Source organism: Lipophrys pholis, assembly GCF_963383615.2.
Source record: "Lipophrys pholis genome assembly, chromosome: 19".
Classification (NCBI taxonomy): Eukaryota; Metazoa; Chordata; class Actinopteri; order Blenniiformes; family Blenniidae; genus Lipophrys; species Lipophrys pholis.
In genome coordinates this window covers 21413071-21436631 of record NC_137647.1, presented here as the reverse complement: position 1 = coordinate 21436631, position 23561 = coordinate 21413071, and the positions used below count along the sequence as shown (strand labels likewise).

The following is a 23561-nucleotide window of genomic DNA, read 5'->3' as shown; positions in this document are numbered from 1 at the left end:
TTTTCTCATGGTTATGTTTTGTTGATGAGCTGTATGATCAGTGTCTTAGTATCGGAGTCTTTAAAAGTGGTTCAGTATTTGTGGTGCAATTCAGGCGACGTGGGACCGGGAGCAAGGAGAGAAAGGACATTCTTTATATGACGTGGCGTCCAAACGGTTACAGCAAAGCAAATAGGAAAGAAAGTGATGCAAGTCAGCATCGTTCAACCACAAAGACAGTTGAAAAGAACATAAACCTTCGTGATAAAACTCGCTTATTAAATGGCTAGGATTTTTTTTTAATTGATATTTTTAGTATAATAAAACCCAAATAACATAAGTCCTGCAGTGTTTTACGTTTGCAGCCATGACCTCTTGTAAATATAGATGTTTACTGTGTTGACCGTCGAGGTGAGCAACGTGGTACGGTGGTTGGATTCACGTCATCATGAGCCGCGTTATATTGACTTCCTGGAAGAAAAGAAGAGAAGTTCAAACTCCATTTTAACGTCTCATCTTCACGTCACGTTGACGCCCCGCCAGACGCTGTCCTACCTCTTGTTCCTGCGGCGGAGCGCCGCCTTGTTTATCTCCCTCAGCAGAGTCTCCCTGTTGTTCTTCATGTTGGTTTTTGCGATCTGCAAAAGCGACTCGATCATCTCCTGGCTGAAGGGGCCCTGGAAAGTCGAGAACTCCTCCATCTTTGCCTTGAACTGATTCGCGTCTGTTAAAAACGGAACGGAGGAAAGTTGAAATTCTGCTTCTCGCCTCATGTTTAACTTTAACTCTCCCCCGGTGTTCATCAGACATGTTCCACTAAAGGTAAACATGGAGATCCACAGGGTTGTGTCTTGGGACCTGTATTCTTCCCATTATACATGCGATATTAAGAAACGCTCCGTTCACCTCCATGTTATGATCCCGCCCTCTGGAACCACCTCTGTATGAAGCTACAATAGGGTCTTAAAGGGGAAGTCGTGCTGCACCCCTCAATTTTTAGAACATGATAGATTCTTGGGGATGAAGGAGGATCTGGCAACTTGAGTGACGCTGTCCTTTGCCCAGACTTGCATGCCTTCCCCAATTTTCTTTCTTTCTTTCTTTCTATTTGGCTTATGTAATGCATAAATCAGCTTGAAGTTCTTGGAAAAATAATTTTTTGTTGTTGTTTTATTTTGCCAAATTGCATATTAAATAAATGAATAGGGATGGGATGGTCATCATATCAATTCAATATCAATATAAAACATGGTTGTCAAAACATTTTTTTTTGTCAAAATTCCCTTGAGTTTGATCATCTGGAGGTTTAGAAAACATGTCATGTTTTGTTGCACATCTGCAGGATGCAACTTAGGGAAATGAGTTATATCCCTTTAAGTGACACCTATTCCCTCCTCTGGGTCTCTGAGCGAGACCCTCTGCTCCTATCAGCTTCCCTCCTGGCACACCTCCGTTGGGCCTCCTTCCAATGGCTGATTGTTTTTATGGTATTATGTTTCCATGTTACATAACCTCCTCATCACTTCACCCAATACAATAGCTTGACAAACTGCCAAGTAGGATCTTTAAATATAAAGTAGTGACACAGTGTTAAGTCCTTTCTTAGGCAAACCTTTGCAGTTCTGTCTGTTGAAGAGAGGCATGTAGACGATGGTGGGCTCCTTCTCCTTTCCTTCAAACACGTAGCAGTCCTTCGGCCAGTCTTTGTCCTCCAAGATCCTGTCGTCTATTACGGGAAATGGTTTCTTCACCTGGGCTGCGTAGTCTCTGGCGAGGGTAAGAGTCTGTTCCACACAGAGAAGAGCGAACATTGATTGAGAAGGGCGACCTGGAAGCCTGGAGCCTGGAATGAATAATCAAGCTGGGCTGTCAGGTTCCTTCAGACGATCTGCTAAAAGACACGAGTACTGCTCCGGAAACAAAACCTGCAACAACCGTGAGTGAAACCAACAAGTGGACACACAGAACAGCAACAGGAGCTTTGAAACAAGACGGGAGGTGAGATCTTTTCATATTCATATTGGGCAGGTGCCGCCACTGCGTGTACTTCTGATTGAAGCAGTTAGTAGATGAGTCAGTCAGGCTTTTGTTGAAGTTTTGGTTTGTTTGAGGTAACGTTAAGGCCTGGTTTTATTGTACTACTTTACATAGACCGCGGTCAGGATTGTCGCAACACGGCAGCGACATCATATTGTAAAAGATTAATGTTCGGCCAAAAGTCCAAATCTTGCAGTACCTCAAAAATGTCTCCGGCGCTGTACTCTGGCGCGATGATGAGATCAATGTCCCGCTTGTCTCCCAGGAACGGAGGGTAACCCACATTGATGAGCAGCCCGGCGTCCACCAGCTGGAATCGTTCTTTCGCCAAAAGGCAAGTTGGAAGCGACGAATCTGCTCGCCAAAGCAAAGGCGTCATGAACGATGGTGCGTGTCAAGCAGCGTAAAAAGCAAAACTCGTCTCACCTTCATACTGGTAGAGGAAGTTTCGAGTAGTACCCCACTCCCATTTCAGAAGCAGGGGAATGATTTGCTTCGTAAGCATAGAAACTAAAGGAAGAACATGGAGAGAAAAAACAATTAAGTTTATATAACAGAAGAAGCCCCGAGCATGCTTTGAAAAACAACAACAAACAACAACTGGAAAAGTAGCTGTTATACAATCAACCACTACGTCACATTGAAACGCATCAAAAACTGTTGAAATACATCGAGCCTAAAAAAGTAAAATTAGGAAATGATGTACCTCTAATGCAAACGGTTGAAAGCTTACGAGGATCAGACACGTGGAATTATTCCGTTTTTTTAAACGTAGAGGGGGAAATATACGTTTTTGTAAAAACCCGAGGACGTGTAAACGTGGGACAGCAGCTCGTCTCCATGGCAACACACCTGCACCTTATCAACACACCTGAAGAGTAACTGCTCCATTTTACTTTTCACTATGACCATTACTTTATTGATACTTTTCTGCTTTTATTGTTACTGTACTTACTTTTTTAGTATTACAGGCAATTGATACTTTTTTAATATTACTGTTATTTCATTGATACTTTTTCATACGTTTTTTGATACATATCACTGGTATTTGATTGATACTTTTACACTTTTATTGGTATTTTATTGAAAGGTTTTCACTTTCATCTGTACTATATTCAAACTTTATCGATACCTTTTTACCATTGTCAATAATTGATTGATACTTTTTCACTTTTTATTGGTACTCTATCGATACTTCTTCACCATCACTGCTACTTTATTTGACCAATATAGTCATTTTGTCAGTTCTTCTTAATCGTTCAAACGTGTAACCTGCTATTCTTGCAGTGATAAACAGGGTTTGACAGTTGTTTTTTCAGAAGGAACAGTGCTGCACACTGACCGTGTACTTTAAAAGCTCCGTCCTCCAAACTGTCACTCCAGGTCGTGGCTGTGGTCAAAAGCTCCAGAGTCCACTGCTGAAAATGAACTTTTATTTCCTCGATGCTCTTTGGCTCCAGCAAGGCCGACTCATTTTGATTGGCTTTGTCTGGAAAAGAGAATAATGCAATTGGTTATTTTCATTAACACATTTATTATGCCATTTTCTCAGTATGTTGAACAAAGAACAGAGTGACATGAAACCTCTACTACCTCGTAGTATTCTCTGCAGCCTGCCTAGTTCGGACGAAGCAGTGGGATCTTTGACCGTCATTCTGGTCAGGGAAATCAGTTTATCGAGAGCGTTGTACACACGCAGGTACTCTTGAGCAGCAACATTTAGAAATTCAGCCTCTGCACAAGGTCGAGCAAATGCATACATGACAAAAACACATTTGACTGAAGGGAAGATTAAAGTACATTTAGAACTCCGTTTACCATTCAGCCAGGGGGGGATGAAATCTACCACCACCTCCTCATGAGCTAACGCGCAACCTAAAACACCTGCACATGAGAGGGATGAACACAAAGGCAACGTTACTACTCTTTAATTATTTTGCATTATGAGGTCAATACCTCACCTGATAAACAATCAAAACAAACGCCAGGAGAAACATCCAGGAAAAATTGAGTCCTTCACAGGAATCTTATGAAAACATAAAGTGAGCCGCTCTGTCTACTTGTGTCTACTTATATATATATATATATATATATATATATATATATATACATATTTATTTCGATTTTTATATAACCACTTGCAGCAGTTCATTAAATAAAACAATGGTTACAGTCAAAGAAAGAAACATCATAATCTAGGGATCACAGGACCTTTGACCTCCTATAAAATACCTTTAGAAAACATGAATAGATTTTTTACTGGAGTAAAAAAAGAGTGAAGGACCACGACAGCCACAATAACCAGACGGCTGAGCAGGACTTCACAAGAAGCCTCGGCCGCGATCAGACTCCTGTAAACTCTTGTGTTACGGCAGCGAAGGAGGAACCTGTTTCTAACGTTCACTGATGAAGCTGCTAATGAAACAGGTAACCTTTAGTGATTTGGTGTTTATCACTACTTAAACCACAGCAGCAACGTGAGCTTTGCTGTTAGACCATGCACACATCCTAACCTTGAGCTATCTGTACTTCACTTTCTCTCCCTGTGACGTTGATATGACTCACAGTGACTAGTCACTACTAATTCCACCTTTAGTTAATCCAGTGTTTGGTGAACGCAGCTGCTTCACACTGTCACACACCTTGGAGCTTGACCATGTCCATCTCTGCCTTCTTTTCCAGCAGTTCTCCCATGCGGAATTTGCTTCCCAGGAGAGACGTATTAACAAACAGGTCCAGCTCTGTGAATCCAGCCTCGTGAGGGCTCACCTCGAACCATTTGCCTGAGAGACAGGAAAGCACATTTATTTCACACCAGACACAAATCGACACGCTGCTCGCAGAATGACGTGGCGTCTATGTACCTTCTACCGGCCCTTCTGAATAGCAATGCTTTTCTATAGCGCTGTAGATCGGGTATGGGTTGGACGCATTCCTGCTGGCCTCGTCTGAAAGGCACCGTACGTCGATCTGATGAAATATAAGATATTTCTATGAAGTCCGGCTTCTTCATCTTGTTTTAACCTTTTTTCTCCATTAAGTGTAGAAATAAAGTGGTTGTTCTTTAAATTAATATCACGTGCTAAAATTGCTTTCTCACAGTCAACTTATTTATTTAGTTTATTTTTCAGGGACCATGTACAAAAACATTCATTTTAAAGAAAAGATGCTTCGTACCAGATTTTAGCCGTAGCTATTTTCTCCCCTCTTGCAAAATGAGGTACCTGATGCTATGAAGACTATCAGTACAGTAGAACCTCTGGCGAGGGGACCCATAACGGGGGACACCCTGTATGAATCGGTGTGGAGACCTGTGTTTAACTGTTAACCCTCCTATATGAGCAGAAAGTGTCAAACACTGTGCGGACAGTAAAATGGCCAAAATACTACAAGTTCCACCTTCTCAGTGTGGGTCATTTTGGATTTTCCTGCATATCTGGCCTCCAAGTAGTGCATGCAGGGAGCGATGTGGTTTTATTGGGTTTTTTGTCCGCAAAAACTAACATTAACTAAACGCATGTGGAAAGTGCCAAATCAGATCACAGTACATTGTTGTTCACAAGTTCTGTTTTGGCGGCAGAATACAGTATGGCGACCGAAGATTCTCCAGCTGTGATTCTCGCTAGATAACTATCAACCTTTACTAAATCATGTATACTGGGGTAATATGACTTTACAGAATGATAACTTTGTTTGATTATGTGCAAATGCGTCATAAATTGGCTGACTCAGTGTTTCACTGCATTCAGGATCACTGGCCATTAACGTACGATAGTAAACAATCTGTCGTCAACAATGATTTTCTGTGTGTGATCAATGTTGCAGGTTTGGTAACTTTCCAAATGGTTCATTAAATAACTGGTTCTGCAATTTGTCCTTATGACCTGTCCATCTGAAGAATGGACGCCTGTCTTCAGAGGACACTTGCGCTTGAAATCTAGTGCTTCCCCACATCACAACAGGCTTTACTGTATTAACGTACCAAAAGTTGACTCAGACAGTTAAAGTGCATTTCCTTTCCAAACAAGTGGTCTCACGGTACCTGCTTCATGATTCCTGCTGAGGTGAACACCCCCCAGATATCAGTGAGGGAAAAGTCATCCTCCTTTGCCGTCTTGTGCAACCATTCCAGAGCATCCGCCAGCTCGACACCTTCTCCTAACAGTTTGGACTCGGCTCTGTCCATGTTGGAGCTCCACTCGGGGTCACTGTACAAAGAGGCCATCGACCTGTCCGAGTGCAGAGAAAACACATACAGAGGCACAGCCTGAGGGCATTCATGGGTTCACTCTGACAGCAGCTTTGCTTGATCCACCAAAACGAACTGAAAATGGTCCTCCCGTGTGCTCAGGCGACGAGACCCGTGTCATCACGTTTGAAGGGAAACTCTAGGAATCGGAACTTGTTTCCTGAATATCAATATTACTGCATCGTATAATTTACTGTTACGTCCAATTTTCCCTCGCTGCCAGAATTCTCTGGCAGGAAGTTCATGGTTGGCGCTTCTCTCTGCTGCTGGAAGTAGACGAGCACCAGCCTTGTCCTCCATAACACACAGTGATGTAAGTCCCAGGGTTACACTGTCCAGTGGGAAGCTTTGAGAGACTCCCCAGTGCAAGGACAGTCAGGAGCTTGTCTGAAAGTAAATCTGAGGTCAGTTCCAGAGTATCAGTCTGAGGACTGTGGTCCTCAAGATGGCGGCAACAACAACAAGGTCACATGATTAAAACGCATGAATCGTCCATTTAAACACGTGTCCTTTGAAAAACATGAACATGGAATTTTAAATGACGTCATTCATTCATAGTGAGAACGTGGCACCAGGAACAGTGTTATCATGTATACTATAGCGCTTTGCTGGATGTAAATGAGCATGTTTGAGCTCAAGCTGGGCGACATCCTCGCTACGAGATTAACATGTGTTGGCGGGAAAAATAAATTCATTTATTACGAAATTATTGTGGCTGAAGTTGTCCTAATGGTGTTTTGTTGTTTCTATTTATTTCTAGTCTCAACTAACATGATTTGAATGTATCTGAAAGTGATTTAGTGACGTTACCAATGTTTCTCAGCAGTTCAAGCGACTTTCTTGAATACCTTGTAATAATATACTATACTAACAATACTTTCACTTCAGTGTTTATTTATTTTTTGGTACTCTACCCACCTCTGGCCATGATGTTGCAAACATGTGACCCCTGTCGTTGATATTGAGGCGCTGCCATCATGCGATGCCTCCATACCTGTGTTTTTATTCCATCATCCATCATGTCCACACACTTTGTAGTCATTTGTGTTTTCCTCCATAAGTACACACTGACATTATAGGCAGTTACATCTTTAAATCAACTTTAACTCTACATTTAAGTATAGTTGCACACACTGATATTGTTGAGACATATAGCCTATCAATGCATCGTGCAGCTCACGAGGGGCTGTGTTTGTAATCTCAAGCCGAAAACAAACGCCAGAATAACCTTAAAGGTTCCCTGAAATGTGACGGAGGTTCGACTTCCTCTGCAGTAAGATACTAGATAATGAAACCTAACACAGAAAAACATAAAGTCAAATGGAAAAGAGAGCTGATAAAATGTACGAGAACAAAATCCTTGGTCACAGTGAACATATGTATTACCATGTAGACCCAGAAACTCCCCCCAGGTAGAGCAGAGAGTCCAGAAGGCCGTCCTTTTCCATTTGATAGAGCGAAGCCACCAGACTGACGGCGGCCCGCTGACCCCCACCTGACGCCAACAGGACGATGTGGGGAACTGAATCCTACATAGGGAGATAATGCCGATTAAAAGTGACTGTGTAGTAATAATGACTTCTATTTTCTTTTTCTTTTTTTTCTTTAACACCTCAGTTTTCACATTTCCATCGTCAGCCCTCCCTGAAGGTGAATGGTCGCACTGTGTCATCGCTTACCCTGGAAATTTTCAGAAATCATCGCTTGTTGTGACATGTTGTATATCACCGGTTTTGTAAATACCTGGCGACGTGTAAACATCTGGGTAATTAGAACTTTAGAGGGGAGCAGGACTTCTGCTCCAGGACCAGAGGAAGCAACAGAAACAGCACTAAAACCAGGAGCGGCTGGTGATACATTTCTTAGGTGAAGCTCAGGTCAGCCTTTTTCAGACCCCATTGATGAAACATAATAGTTTCTTTTAAACAGCTAGTTAATAGAGATCACTTATTAAGACTCTTTTTATTTACAGACTTGTAAACAAATACAAGCAGATGCTTCATTAGTCCCTTTTAGACGATTAATGTGTTTTTTGCGGCTGGTTTACTTGAAATGACAGTTAGTCTGAGTTTAGAGAAAACAAAAGGTATATCAGGTATATTTTCAAACAACACATCAATCCATTGAAAGAAACCTCAAAAAAAGAACTGAAAAATAAACTACCATTTTTTAAGCTCTTAGATTTTCAGTCATTAATAAATATGATCATATACAAACATTTATAAACATTAACAAACCTGAACACATTTCTGTTTGTGACAGCCCCGGCGCCCTCTATTGACCAGCTGCCACTGACTAAAACTTTATTTTAAGATATGGATTGAAGGAAAAGCACTTGATGAATGAAGTCTTCGAGTCTTCGTGTTCAGGATGTGTCGTCTCAAAATGTCACTAGAAACCAAACCAAAGATACAACTCGTTTGGTGCAGATTCATCCTGCCACTACCTAGAACTGTCACAAACCCTGATGGTTTTATGGATATAAAATATGCATGGACACATTCGGCTTATGGCTATACGATTCCACCGCACAAAAAGTGCAGGGATGGAACGGAGCGGTATGGAGCAGTATGGCAAAGCGTAACCAGAGCCAAATCGGGTTCCTCCGCAGAAAGTAGGTTAAAATGTAGGCGGGGTTTAGAGCGCCGCAGATATGTGACTTTGCAACAGTGATCTCAGCCGGGGCGGTTGATCTGGACCTTATGAATCCTCAGTTGTTGTTTACATACTCCGCTTTGCACTAGTTGTTTAGTTAACTTTTTTTTTTTTTTTTTTTTGCAGCCACAGAGCTGCAACTGCAATTTCCATGTTGTTTCCGAGAAAGCGAACGCCAGCCGGCCCTGGCACCGGAGAGCTCTACGGCGGCACAAAGTTGGTCAGCTCTGGTGCTCGCGGCACAGCGGTGTCCCCAGCGACGTGACAGCCGCAACTTCTGTGTTGGTTCCGAGAGAGCGAGCGCCGCCCCGGTGAAGTGACAACGGAGCGCACTCTGGTGTTACACACCGGTGTCGCGTCGCTGGATTTGACAACTGCAACTTCCGCATTGGGGCAGAGATCACAGACATGATGGGAGGGCAGACCTCGGGGTTCGGATCAGCTCCGGTGTCCTAGCGCTAGGGATGTCCCGATCCGATCGGTAGAGATCGGATCGGGGCCGATATTAGTGATTTGTGAGTGATCGGGGATCGGCAAATCCAGCCGAACACCCCGCCGATCTAAAAAAAAAAAAAAAAAAAACGCCGTCCGCAACGATCACGGACTAGAAGCTCCGGTCGATTCTTTTGACTTTGACGTAGCGGTCTCTCAGGTACTTCCATGTTTGCTGGCATACCTGCTCCTCTTTTCCCAGAGTGGCAGCTATATCGCGCCAGGAGTTAGCAGCCATCTGGGCGTCTTCGTGCTCCCTCAGGTTTGTGTCGTATAAGTTTTGATATCGACGGACCTCCGATATCAAAAGTTCTTCAAAGTTTGCCTCCATTGTAATGCGCTGGAATAGGTAGGGACTGGCGCATGCGCAGTCGACGCGCTCACAGTCGCATACAGGTCGCGCGATGACAAAATTTGGGCTGCGGGGTCGGAGCGGACAGTCGCGCACGGGGCGGATGAGGATTTTGTTGTCATGAGTGCTGCGCGTACTCGCGAAAAACCCGAACAGTACTGGACCATACCACTCCATTCCTGCACTTTTTGTAAACGGGGCTATAGAATCATTTCCACAGTTCAACATTAACTAAGTTGATAATCACTGCAAAAGAAATTATTTTTTAACTGCCATGATTAAGTTCGCACAATTGGTGGTTCTTCAGACTGTTTTTATTTGGCAGATGAGAAAATAAGACCTGCTCACCACTTTGGTTTGTTAAAAAAACAAGAAGCAAAAAAACCCCCCCACAATAGCGCACATTTGTAGTTTCTCAATAAGAACCGTGAACATGAATAAGATTGTAGTGAGGGAAAAACCTGCACATTAGAAAATAGAAGAAACCAAGAAAATGACACGTGCACATGGGGCACCTGTGGTCGAGCTATGGCTAACGTGGTGTGTGTGAATGAGTGAATGACAATGTAAACTTTTGCTCTTTGGGGGCTGCTAAAACTGTGGAAAACCATTTTATATATATATATATATATATATAGCACACACACTATATGGTTCAAATACGTACTTCAGTACAGTTGATGTCCAGCCTGCTGAGTGACTCCAGGACAACTTGTTTCCTCATGTCAACATACTGCTGCTCACCAGCACAAAGGGAGCGTGTGCGACGTATGGGTCTCTGTAAAGAAAGAAAAATATGTTAACATAAAATGTATGACTACTTGTTGTGTTTCCTCACCCTGCCCTGAAACCTTTGTGACTGAGGTCACGTTTACGCATACTGGGCTTTTTACAAGAACGGATATTTCCTCCTCTTCGTTTACAAAAAATAAAAACTCTTCATTGACACGGACCTGCATAAACACCTGGTTCAGAGCTACTAGGAGCATGCCAAACCTGTAGGGGGCAGTGTAATGAGAAGCATGAAGCCATGATAGCCAATTAGAATCTTGGAAAAAAAAACACGACTGGAAATGTGACGTAAATATCCGCCGACCCCTCTTTAGATACAGCCGGAGACAGAGTTTATCCAGATCTCCACTGTGGCCGGAGTATTCTGGAATCATGGTTTGTGGTGAGCAGTGATGCCAGTAGTGCGTCACTTAGTACTATATCTAAACCAGTAATCCGATTAAAGTTACTTATCCAAGTATTTTTGTAATTTTCCTGAGTTAAAAAGATATATTTATTTTCTTTCTTGCGTCTCGGGGGACTGACGTCAGGTTTTCAGCATGAGGGCGACTCACATGCAGCCGGCAGCGACACAAACGTAAACAATGGAGGAAAAATATCAATTTCAGAAACAAGGGAGGAAGTCAGCAAAAGAAAGCTCCTGGTACCAACATCCACAAGGTGGAATTCCTTTTTTGATGCGCTAAAGAGAATTGTAGAAATTCCCATGAGTGAGCTGACTACTTTGTGCACCAAGCTGGGAGTTAAGTGCTTCAAAGACAAAGAGTACCCGTTCCTGTATGAGTACTGCACCATCATGAAGCCTCTGACTGCAGCACCAGACATTCTACAAGGTGACTGTCCTTATGGGACTTCACTACCTACACTTGAAGCTCTGATGCAGAAGACCTGGCCTGTGATAGATGACCTCTCCAGGATGACTGCAGGCCTTCCAGGTGCCATGGTGCAGGTACGTTCCATCCTTAAGCTAGTTAAAATGTCTTACATGATCACACTATTCATCATGAACATGGAACTGAACATTCATTGTCAATACAAATGTCAGCAAGAAACTTAAAAAAAACAACACTGATGCCACATTTTGTATAGTTCGCAAGTAACCCTAACCCTAAATACGACACCACGTAGGCATAAATATACCAATTATTTATTTTAGAGTATCAAGACTCGTTTTGCCGGTGTGCTGGATGACAGTTGGATGACTTTTCGCAGTTGTTAGTTATCCAAAATACAAACTCCGGTGGCTGAGAGATGCGGGTAGGAAGGAACAAGTAAAAGAACGTCTGACAGCAGAGAGCCACACAAAAAGCTCCTGCAGCACGGAGCCCTGCCAGTGTGGCCAGCACATCTGCCAACCAATGTGAGACGGACTTTTCTACTTGGAGTCATGGACGACCTGAGGTCAGCCTATGACCTTAAGACTCTAACCCTATCTAGTGCCTGTGGAGAGGCTTCTCAGTCTTGGAGGTTTGGTGCTCACTCCTAGAAGAAATAGACTTTCTAACAAGAGGTTTGAGAAGCTTCTGTTGATGAGGTACAACCACTGGTTCACTCCTCTCACTCCACCGGTTCACTCGTAAAATGCAATGTAACATGAGACAGAGCTGCCATGTAGGCTGTTGTGTGAGATCACTCCTTGCTGCTCTAAAGCTATGCACAAGTTCACCGTTCATAAAACATGTGTAAAGTTAATTTACATTTATAAATGTATGTTAGAAATGGTAAGTTTTACCATTACATTGTAAGAAGTAAACCATGTCAGGTCAAAAAGGACTGTCTTTATTTTATATGTTATTAAGAATACAAGTACTGTCTTCTTTTAAAAAAAACAAAAAAAAAACCAAGTATTTATTTTACATAACGAAAGACGGTCTTTATTTAATTTTGTGAATAAAAAGAAGTATTTATTTTACGTGAAGAAAGACCGTGTTTGAAAAAACAAACTCCCATACCAGGTTCAAGAGAAACAACTGATTTGTTTGGATATTGTTGTTAAAAATGAATTGATTTGTTCTGTTTTACCCAAAATGAAGTATCAGAGGGCAGCACCCAGGTGCAGGGTATTTCAGTGTGAGGACCTGAGGCTGCTGCTCAGGTGTGTGTGTGTGTGTGTGTGTGTGTGTGTGTGTGTGTGTGTGTGTGTGTGTGTTGCCTGTTAACCAATCAACAGATTGGAAGCACCCGGGGCTTCAGGAGAGTATAAAAGACAGGAGGCCGGCCTGTGTAGACTTCATGCTGCAGCTCTGCAGCGACTTCTCTTGGGTTTTGGGTTCATCAAACTTGTTTGAGTTTGGTTTGTGTTTTTGCCCTGAGCCTGGTCGTGACAATAGACGTCACCTCCTTCCTTCACTTTGTACAATTAAAAAGTCTTGAGAGATTCAAGACTAAAAGCTGCAGTCTGGAACGTATCCAGTGCTGACTCTCTGAAATGATGTTGCGCACAAAAGGCAAACCCCTTACCAACCCGTCCCTCAACCCTGGACCAGAAGTCGTCTCTAAATTCACCCTCGGTCTTTCTCCCACAAACTTATGATCCTGTCTTTGCCTGAGACGTTGAGCTGTTAAACTACCTGCCTCCGGAATTTAAATTCCTTCCTTACTAAAATTGGAATGTAATCCAGTATGGAAAGCTTTGTTTTATGATGGAATGCATAGTTGGCGGGAGATCTCTTTGGCTGACGGGACCATTTTGAAATATCAAAGTTGTGTGGGTGGAAGCACGTCTTCTTTATTTGAACTAGAACTGATTAGAGATGCAGGGACCACTGTACACTCTTGTAAGAGCAGGCAAGCTCCTCCGTAAAAGTATAATCCCTGAGAAGGAGATGACCTCCAGTCTTTCTCTGATTATTATTTTTTTTTTGTGGGCTGCAAACAATGTCAAATTCAAAGTTATTTCATCCAGACAGACGGTGTGAAGAAATGAAGCCTCGTCACTGATCACTTTGCATAATGGTTTTTAGATTTGTTGTTCCCATGTGCCTTTTACTCCACTTGAGTTATAGGTTAATGGCCGCACATGACAGAACTGGAGAAACATGAATCCACAACTATTCATGCCGTCAGTGAGGAATTGATATTCCAGATCATAAAGTGCAAAAAAATTATATAGTATATAAAAATAATTGGACATCTGTGAAATGGAGAAGGATCAGTAGTCTTGAGTTTGTCTGCTGAAAAAAATATTGTATAATCTCTCAAACTTGCGCATTTACGGAGTTTGCGATTTTCTGCCAACAATCCTTTTTGTGGCTTTGGCCACAGCAGCAGTGTTGCTGTGGCCTGGAGTGTGTAGCCGGAATTCTTCAAACTTGAGAAAAGTGGTCTGATCCTCCTGATTGTGAAATCTGCAGCTCTGCAGGGCTTTTCCATGTTTGCGATTGGCCAGACGCTGCAACCACCTCCACATTGTGCAGCGGCTCCTCCTTTTTATGAGCAGAAGTGTTAATTACCTCTGCCACTATATATATATATATATATATTAGTAACAATATTGCACGATAGTCTTTTTGCCTGCGCAATCCTCTCCTGGTACATTATTATGGACAAGAGTCTCTTGATCATACTCCTCCTCCTCTGGTACAAGTTCCGGTAAATCCTAAAGTGTTTTTCTGGACTGTTGAGGAAAAGCACTTTTTGTTCTTACAAATGTTTAACAGGTTTCACATACATGGTACAGAGCAAAATAATTAGCACGCTTAAACTATGTCGCTGATATTTGCATTTCTTATTGCAAATTACAATTTGAAAATGCATTGGACTACATTTCCAAATGTTTTTTGATGACTATTGTAACAGGCCCTGGAGATGGTGTCTGTTATCCAGATTAAATCGTCCTGTGAACTAAGAAACCCGTGAGACAGACGGAAACTAGTGTTTTCTTTCCTTTTGCTTCTGCCAGTCCATTTCTCTTGCATAGAAATGTGTTTCTATCAAACAAATGCATCTCTGCTGTCCTCCAGAGGAGGGTTCGGCCTCACTGTACTTGGTGCCCCCACCTCTTCCTCTTCCGGGGACTAGGACGCTGCTACGTCAGCTGCTGGTCATGATCAGCCTGCTGCTGCAGCAGCACCTGGGCTACTGTCTCCTCCGGTGCCGTCGCTGCAGGAGCGCTCCTCCGTCCTTCGTGTGTCCGACGAGGAGCCGCTGTGGCAGTTGTGCTCGCCAACCTTGGGTTCACCCAGTGGCACAGAGACGGATGCTGACACTTCAGTCGCCATTCTTTTATTTAACTGGACTCAAATCTCCAACACTCAGGCTCATGTGATTCCTCTGCCTGTCACACCTTGTGTCCCGGCGGGTCCTTCAATCCCCCCCCCGTAGCAGACATGCTTTCACAGTGCAATGCCACTCTCTTCCTGGCCTCCACCTTCAGGTCCAACCACTCGGCCACAGATCACTCTGGAGCTCACACTGACGGCTGCTACAACGTGCTGCCGCTCACTATTTTTATTATTTTTTTTCTTGATTGATTCCAGTACCGTGGCCACACAAGTAACAGTTTCTGGCCTCCACCTTCCCCACAAGCCCTCTTCAATGACTGCTTAGAGCAGGGGTTGGCAACCTTTTTATCAAAAGAGCCATTTGGACCTCTCTTCCGCCAAAGACAAATAGTTGGAGTGGCAAAGCGTAACACGGCTTATAAAATCTTTTTTGGGGAAAAAAAAAAGTCTTTTACCTGTTACAACCAGAGTAGAAAACTGAAATGAAACATTTAGCTGAAATTGGGAATGTTTTGACACGTCCATTTCAGTGTGCTCTCAGCTAGCAATCAACTGAAGCACCTGAACATACAAAAACTTAAATCGGCTCCGGATCTAAAATGTTTTCTGAAAAATAGCCTATTAAGTACTACTCTCACCCGTTTCTGAAGTTGGCAGCAGATCTTTCGCTGTAAGATGTGACTGTGATCTTCAGAAAGTCCAAATATCGTTAGTCTCTCAAATGAGAGCCTCCAGTCTTGTGTGAAGTTCAGATACGTTCCTGGAACATATCTGAACATGGCATTTCATGTATACATAAATTTTGACATTGTTAATCTGATAAAATTGAATAGTACACAGCAGAATAGAGCGGAACTGTTTAAGGGCAACAGCACTGATTGTACATGCTGTGGCTTGAACATATAATTCACAAGAACTGTACTTACCTCAGGAGCAGTTCCTTCTGTCTTGTCCACTGGATGTGTCAGAACTCCTGGAATCACAAGTGAAAGACAAATCCCAAAGGCAGCAAAACGAGTTTGTGTCTGCATGTTGATATTATTCTTCAGCTTAACTTAAGTCACAAACATAAATTCAAACTGCACTGAAAGCTCTCCCTGCTACTTCCAGTTTGTGTCTGAAAAGAAGCAAATGTACAAACACTCCCTCAGCCTGTTGATTTCATCCACATGCTCACATGATGCATTCCAGATGTCAGAAGAAAAAAACAAAACAGGGATGTTACTAGAACTGCTCCTATTGTATGTTGTTGTCACGGGCGAATCGTTCAAAATCTGTGAGTCACATTATTGGCCGGTGACTAAGGTGTCACCACGTCTATTAACTCATTCAATGAGTTAGTTCTGCTACAGCTGACTGGCTGCAAAGAAAACGTATGACTGTTGTGCTGCTGCTACTTTAACTGCATTTGTATAAATGTACTTCAGCCTTCCTGGGGCGGGCGGTCTGCTGTAGTTTCTTTTGAGTTCACCTTCTCCATCATCACTTTGTTAAATTGCTTCAGTAGATATTTCCTGTTCACTTCTCGTACCACCATTGCCACTAGGTCCTGATACTGGGCTTTACTTCGTGAAGTACAACCAGGTGACTTTGCTCGGGAGGAAACGGGTCTGCATCTTCAAATGAATCAGGGAGTCCTTCTCAACTCAGCTTTATTTATAGAGCACTTAAACAGTTGGCCAAGGTGCTGTACAGACTGGAGCAGATGATTTAAAAAAAAAAAAAAAAAAAAAAAAACATTATATAGATATATATAAACGGAATAAAAACAACATAGAACTTTATTTGCATTGTCTGCAGTTTCTTGTACATCTTTTGAAAAGATGTATAAACCCAGACAATATATACAGGCACAATCCATCACGTGTGAACAATTCTTTATTAAATTTAAAAGATTTTTCCGGGCCCGCTGGGCCAAACAATCAGGCAAGAAAATGGCATTTTTAATCTGGGCTCAAACTCCTCTCCATGGCAGCAAGGTGTGACTTTGCCTTTTGGTTTCTGGAAAAATATATTTTTTACAGTCTGAAGAGTCTCTTGTTGAACACAACTCGGACCTTTTTTGCAAATGAGGAATTTCTTAGTAGAAAACCTTTTTTATCCCGTCTGATGTGTTGAGGTATCTCGAGCACAATTTTCCCTGGGATTTTTTCGGTGTCTCTCGGACGGTGTCAAAATCGACTCGCTCACAGCATTCCCTGGTATGTTTTATAAAAAAAAACTAACTCCGACAATACCCTCGTTAGGGCTACATATTATTTGCAGTTATCCCACTGATTCAAATAATTTTCCAAATGTTAAACCAGCCTGAGCAGCTCTACCTAGACAGAAACATGAATTAACAAAGAAGCAACAACAAGAGGAACATGATTTTGAAAGTTGAACAAATGATGACAGACAACAAGCAACTTCAACATGTGTGTGAGGCCCCAGCCCAGAAGGCACCAGGTGGAGTGCAGAGAAGACTCCCGCAGGGCCCACAGGCTGGGATCCCCCCCCCCCCCCAATCACGGTGGTGGAGCTCACCACACCCCCGGGAGCCAGCCCCTCCCCCAGACCTAGAAGAGGACGGCCCAGCTGCAAAAACAGCAGAAAATATCAGTACTCTGCATCCATTGTACTGTACATTGTTAGGAATTTATCACAGTATTCAATGCAATGGTGCATGTATGTACTTTCACTTAACAGAATACCAGTACTGCAATAACAACATGTTAAAGCTACTTCTTACCCGGGCGCTGCTGGAATGACACATTTCCAACCCCTGCACGAGGTGGTGGTGACGCTGGTGGTGATGCTGGTAATAGCGATGGTGATGGGGTTGCGAGTGACGGTGTGCTGCACCGCCCGTCCACACTACTGGGCCCAGGGGAGGTGAAATCCTCACCCTTCTACTCACTTCCTCCTGCAGAAATGTAAACAAACCGCGCCGTTAACTGGGGCTGAAACTCACTAGCTTAGCTGCATGCGAAGGATCACTGGCTAGCGCCTCGCGTGGATACAAAAAGCACGGACGGATTTCAGTTGTGGATAATTACATGGCAACAGTGGTGGTTGCGAACACAGTTCAGAGTTTAAAAACCTACCATCTCCCTCCACCAGAGACTCCAGCAGGGCGGTGGCGCTGTCCACACCGGCTTCTCTGCCCTGACTGGCCGGTCTGTGGCCATAAATTAGGTCCATGGTGTCCAACCACCGCCAGTGCCTCCTCTGGACCCCACTGCGGCTGATGTGGTCCTTTACCCTACGGTAGTCACTCCGCAGTTTCTTCAGTTTTGCCCGGCATTGTGCGGGGCTTCTACTGAAACCGTGAGGAGCCATCTGCTCCAACACCACGCGGAAAGTTTTCTCGTTCCTCACCGCCCCGTCCAGCTCTTTCTGGATATTTTCCTCTCCGATTATGGAGAGGAGCATTTGCACCTCCTGAGTGGACCATGGATCCATAGACATTATAATTTTCATAGTAGTTATCTGACTGCTGCCAGAGAACTGATTTGAAATGGGGGGGCTTGTCGGGAGAATAGCGGTTGTCACGGACCAATCAGCAGACGGCAGTGTTGAAGCTCCTCCCCCTCATATCCGGCAGGTTGCGCCTGGTATCCCAAGCGGAGGGGTAGCGAGAAATGGTTACCAATGGTAACGGTTGGTAACTGTTCTGAGTCAGTGGAAACGCACAACAAACGGTTCCCACTCAACCCGCACTGGTACCAAGGGGCACTGTGGAAACGGGGCTTAGGATTGGTGCACTGCTGAGTAGAAGGTGTACTCTTTAAGAGTGGGATGAGAGGTGCGCCAAGCGTTGCAAACACCATAGTCACTCATGTACTGCTGGACTATGTCTGTGGATTCCCAGTGTCGGGTGTTTGCTGCTTTACTAACTCTGTCTACTTGGGATTGAGGGCGATGTTGAGGTCTCCTCCCACTATAAGTGTTTTGTCAGAGTGTGTTGACAGGGTGGTGAAGAAGTTGTGATAGGAGGGTCATCAACATTTGGGCCATAGATGTTTGCGATACATTGAATCTGAAGAGATGTGAATAATTATAAATCTTCCCTCTGGGTCTATGATTGTATTTTTACAAGAGAATTGTATTTTACTGCCGATTCATAGAGCTACGCCTCTGCTTGGAGTTCTAACAAGCTGAGTATGTGTGAGGGAATTGTGGTGAAATCAATTTGTGATGTCCTGTGGTAGGTGTGTGTCTCTTGTAACAAGACAATGTCTGCCTGTAGTTTAAGTGTTCAAAAACTTTGTCGTTATTTTCGTGCCCATTCCTCGTACATTCCCGGTGACAAACCTGAACGTGTTCCTATCTACACTCATCTTCTAGGTGTGTTTTCTAATGCTGTGTGTGTGATTGCGACTGTGTGTGTGCCTGCACGCACGCGCATGTCTGAGCGTGTGTTTTTAAGATCCCCAATTCTGATTGGCTATTCAAACATAGGAGTGTGGGTCTGCTAATATGAGTGTGTGATATCATGACAGTTGGATTGTGATGTTGTGGTTTTAATGGGGGTGAAAACAGTGGAAATGTATTGTTATTGAAACAAGGGAAGGGGTGTGGTAATAGAAGGAAAAAAAAAAGTGACAAACTCAAGACAGAAAAAGGACCAATTCCAACCCATAGGTGACATTTAGTGGTGACATAACGAGTGCCCTTTTTTTTCTTTTTTTTTTTTTTTATATCCCAGCGCTGACGGTGCAATTCCAAGATAATTATTACTATAACAATATTGCAAACATTGTGTACATTAATGATGTTATATTGGCTTTGCTTTAATATACGTTGTTCATGATGTTTACTAATGTTGCTGTTAAATACTTACCTGGACCGGAGTAAACCTATGATGTAAAAATAATGGCTTGCATGTATATAGCGCTTTTTTTCGCACTGACTCAAAGCACGTACAGAGACCGTTATTTATTCATACCAGTCCCACCAGTGATGGTAAGCTACGTTGTAGCCCCAGCTGCCCTGGGGCTGCTGACAGAGGCGTGGCTGCCATTTTGCGCCAACGGCCCCTCTGACCACCACCAACATTCATGCACCATTCATATGAGGCAAGGGGGGGTAAAGTGCCTTGCCCAAGGACACAACGACAATGACTGTTAGAGTGCGATTCGAACCATGTGTGTGTGTTAGAGTGGTTAATACTCAGTTTGTGAGGACCATCAGTAGAGCCAGGGGGTGACGGCGGGGTCCCGGTACAGCTGGCCGTTGACATAGAGCCTGTCCACTGTGATGACTGCTCGGGATCCCTCAGCGATGAGCTTCCTTTTCACCGGGAAAAAGCAGGCAGGCGTGGTCCAGGATCTCCTTCGGGAACTGGTCGTTGACGCTGAAGTCCATCCCTCGTTGTTCCCTGCCGCAACTTTTCACCAACTCTTTCTGTTTGAAGTGTTCAAACTTGGCGACGATGGGCTGCGGGCGCTGGTTGTCCTGTCGTCTTCCTCCAAGGCAGTGGACGTGGACGAAGGTGATCTTTTTCATGGTGTCGGCGGGCAGCTTTAGGCTCACCTGCATGAAGTCCCGTAGCGATGTCTCGGCATCCTCCTCCACCCGCTCGGGCAGTCCCGCATGCTCCGACTCTGGAGATCGAGGATGGACTCCTTAATCTTCTTATTCTCCTCCGTCAACCCGGTCAGTCCTTTGTTCAGCGACTTCACCTAGTCCCGAAGTCTCTGATTCTCAGCGGTCAGTTCCACCACCTGCTGCTGGCTGAACTCCAGCGAGTCCTAGAGAGCCTGAAACTCGCAGTGGAGCGCCTCAACCAGAGCGAGACGGGCATCAAAGCTGGACAGCTTGGTGTTAATGCTGTCCAGGATGTCCTCGAACTGTTTGGACGGCGAGGAACCCATGGGATGAGACGGTTCTGGGTGGCTTCTTTTGGATGACGAGGTCTGCGGGGTCTTGGGCATTACGAGACGGCTGTAACACTCGTCCAGTAGGCTTGAAGAATTTCGATTGTTTCCTCTTCCAGTGTTGTGGGTGATCTTAATTTCCCTTTTGTTTCTTGTTTTGTTTTTCTTCCCGTCGGGCAGAAAAGTTTGTATTACAAGCTGGATACCGCCATGTTTGATTGCACTTGATGACGTCACACTCGAATCATTCACTGCACATGTCCTCTCCACTCCCAACCCTAGCCTGAGTTTCACTTGCATCACCACCTTCTTCTGATTTCTGGTATGGTAGGCGTAACTCTTCAGTGACACGATCCAGGAATTTGTTGCAGCAGGTCCCGATAGTTCATAGATCAAATCCCCCAGATAATTGCCCAATTCTGTGGCGTCTCACCATCCTTCATCACGTAAATCAGGCTGTCCATGTTAAGAACCCTGTCTAGCGGTCTCTCGCGATAACCCTACAACTTCAAGCGGGCGTACATCGTCGTGAAGGCTGCAATGAAAATGTTGTCTGTGCGGTTAGGAGATACAATGTCACGGCTGTAACGCCAATGAACCATGGCAGTGTCATTCTTCACGAAAGTAAAGAAGCTGACGTGATCCTTTCCTGAAAACGGGTAGCTGAAAAATTCCTCAGGATCACTGAGGCTGGTCTGAGATAAATTGCGCTCCTCTGAGCAAACTTAACCCAGAAACTGTTGCGAAAGAGCTTTGCAATCTGACTTTTGGCAGGACTCACCTCAATCTTGTCAGCCTCGAGCTGAATGCCCTGTCTGAGTCTGTACTCCAGAATGTACCTGTACCTGCTCTCCTCATCGCTTGCTTCTATCGGGTAGCCTGGAGCTTCCTGCTTACCTTTCAGGAAAGTGTGGATGAACCTGAGTCTCTGCGCTCACAGTGCCACATTTCTGTGATTTTAAGCAACTCTATCGTCGCTCTAATGCTTTGTTGATCTCTGCTGTAGCCCAGACCCCTGTCAGTGCCCAGGCTTCATCATGACCGCAAAGACAGGTCTGATTATTCATCTTGGCGCATGCGACAGAGTGAACAGCAGCTTACAGTTTGAGGATTTATGAGGGAGCACAGGATGATGTACCACGCTTCTGAAACCCCAGAAGAGTACTTTGTGAATGATGGTGGGGTGAGCTAACGGATAAGGGAAGTCGCAGTTTACGTACGGATACAAAGACTTTAATTAACCCAGAGAGGCGACATCCACGTATCGCACAGATTCTGTGGACCTCAGAGTACCTCAGCATCACAGCACTTGTCCTGCCTCCAAAAAGAGCCTGGCGGGAGCGAAGAGGATCCGGAAAATCTAATTCCTTCAGAAAGCCGCTCACTCTGGGGTCAGACCTTTTTCAGCTCGGTCCATTCATTCTCCCTCTTAGGATTTATGGTTGGTTATTAGCATTAAATTACTGTAAGTAATAGATTTCTTCCAGTGATTTATTAGTTTCAGTAATTTATGAAAATTTTTAATTAATGGCAGTAAAAAATACTTAACTTTAGGAGTTGTTGGCGTAAATGACCAAAATAATTTATTAATAAATTATTAATTTGAATAAATGTATCTATTAATAAACTGGGGCAACACCACATAAACTGGAAATAGCTAATACCAAAATATCAGTCTCATTCATAAAAGGTTTATTTAAGTTAATATTTCTGCGTAAAACATAACAATCTTAAATAAAAGGGGAAGGTGTGAGATCCGAGCACAGACGGATACAAACCAGTGAATTGTTAACAATAAATACACAATCACCAAGAATCGTTCAATTCAGCTAACAGGCATTTAGTAACAAATGTATTAATTCCATTATTATTGGCCTGGCATGGCGACACTATTCATGTTCACACTGGCTCGTTCAATAAACATTACTGCAACTCATATCCATTGTCGGTTGCTTGATTATTTCTCTTTTTAAGCACTTTGAATAGAAAATAAACTGGCGAAGCTAACATCGGCAGCCGCTGACTGATGTCACGAAAGGGGCGGGGCTATAGCCCAGGTCACATCTTAACATGGGGTGTGTACACAGACACATCTGCCCTGAAGTTGCCCCTGCCCCTGTCAGGTTGTTGATCTGTTAGATCAAGCATCAGTGGGAAGTCATACAGACACTTACATGACTGAAAACTGTTTTTTTAAATTGTATTTTTCACCAACTATTCATGTAGGTGTAGCACCTGAAAGCGAATGCTTGTATATAATGTATTTCTGTGTTTACAGTTAATATTGTATTCAACTTTAGTTGGTTATTTTCTGTTCTTGTGTTCATGTAGTTAATCATATTGGCCAGCAGGGGGCCGAGTGAAGACTGTATAAGATAAACAGAGCCAGTCAAGTGGGAGAAGAAGAGTGGCTTTGGTTTTGGTTTCCGGTGTTGAAGGCGAAGCTGTGTGTGATCCCGTTTGGCTTGATGGTGACTTGATTCTGTACCTGTCCTGCCAGTAGTAAATAAAGTCAACTGATCTTCACGCCACGTCGATGCCGTCTGAGTGGTGTAACATTTTGGAGGTCCCACCGAGATCAAGACGGACATTATTTCACGGCAGAGGACTGGTTTCAACTCCAGAAAAGCGGTAAAAATCGGACATGTGCGCTGTCAGAGTCAACTAAGTGAGCTAACGCTAGCTATAGAGAACAGTTGACGTGTAGTGGGAGCTACGCAGTCTCGTTTCTGTGTTTTTTTTACGCAAGTTGCTACGAGTTATAGTTTGATGCAAAGATGTCGGAGCAGCGAGAAGAGTTTATGTTGGAGATAGAAGCGAAATTAACTGGACTGAGCTTGAAACAACTACGGCAAGTCTGTGAGTTTTGTAAAATTACTGAAAAAGACTCCGAGGACATTCAGAACAAGACGCGCCGTGCG

General features: G+C 43.7%; 1 protein-coding gene across 1 annotated transcript; it reads right to left on the bottom strand.

Moving 5' to 3' along the window:
* Positions 1-112: 112 nt before the first annotated feature.
* LOC308124930 (cytosolic phospholipase A2 gamma-like) lies at positions 113-15976 on the bottom strand. Its single transcript, XM_080488329.1, has 14 exons — positions 15706-15976; positions 10432-10542; positions 7652-7794; positions 6059-6245; positions 4881-4986; positions 4659-4799; positions 3835-3900; positions 3610-3750; positions 3359-3505; positions 2443-2526; positions 2216-2370; positions 1592-1763; positions 535-703; positions 113-450 (listed from the first exon to the last, which is right to left on the bottom strand). The coding sequence occupies exons 1-14, from the start codon at positions 15808-15810 to the stop codon at positions 438-440; spliced, it is 1740 nt and encodes a 579-aa protein (XP_080344455.1). The 5' UTR covers positions 15811-15976; the 3' UTR covers positions 113-437.
* Positions 15977-23561: the final 7585 nt, after the last annotated feature.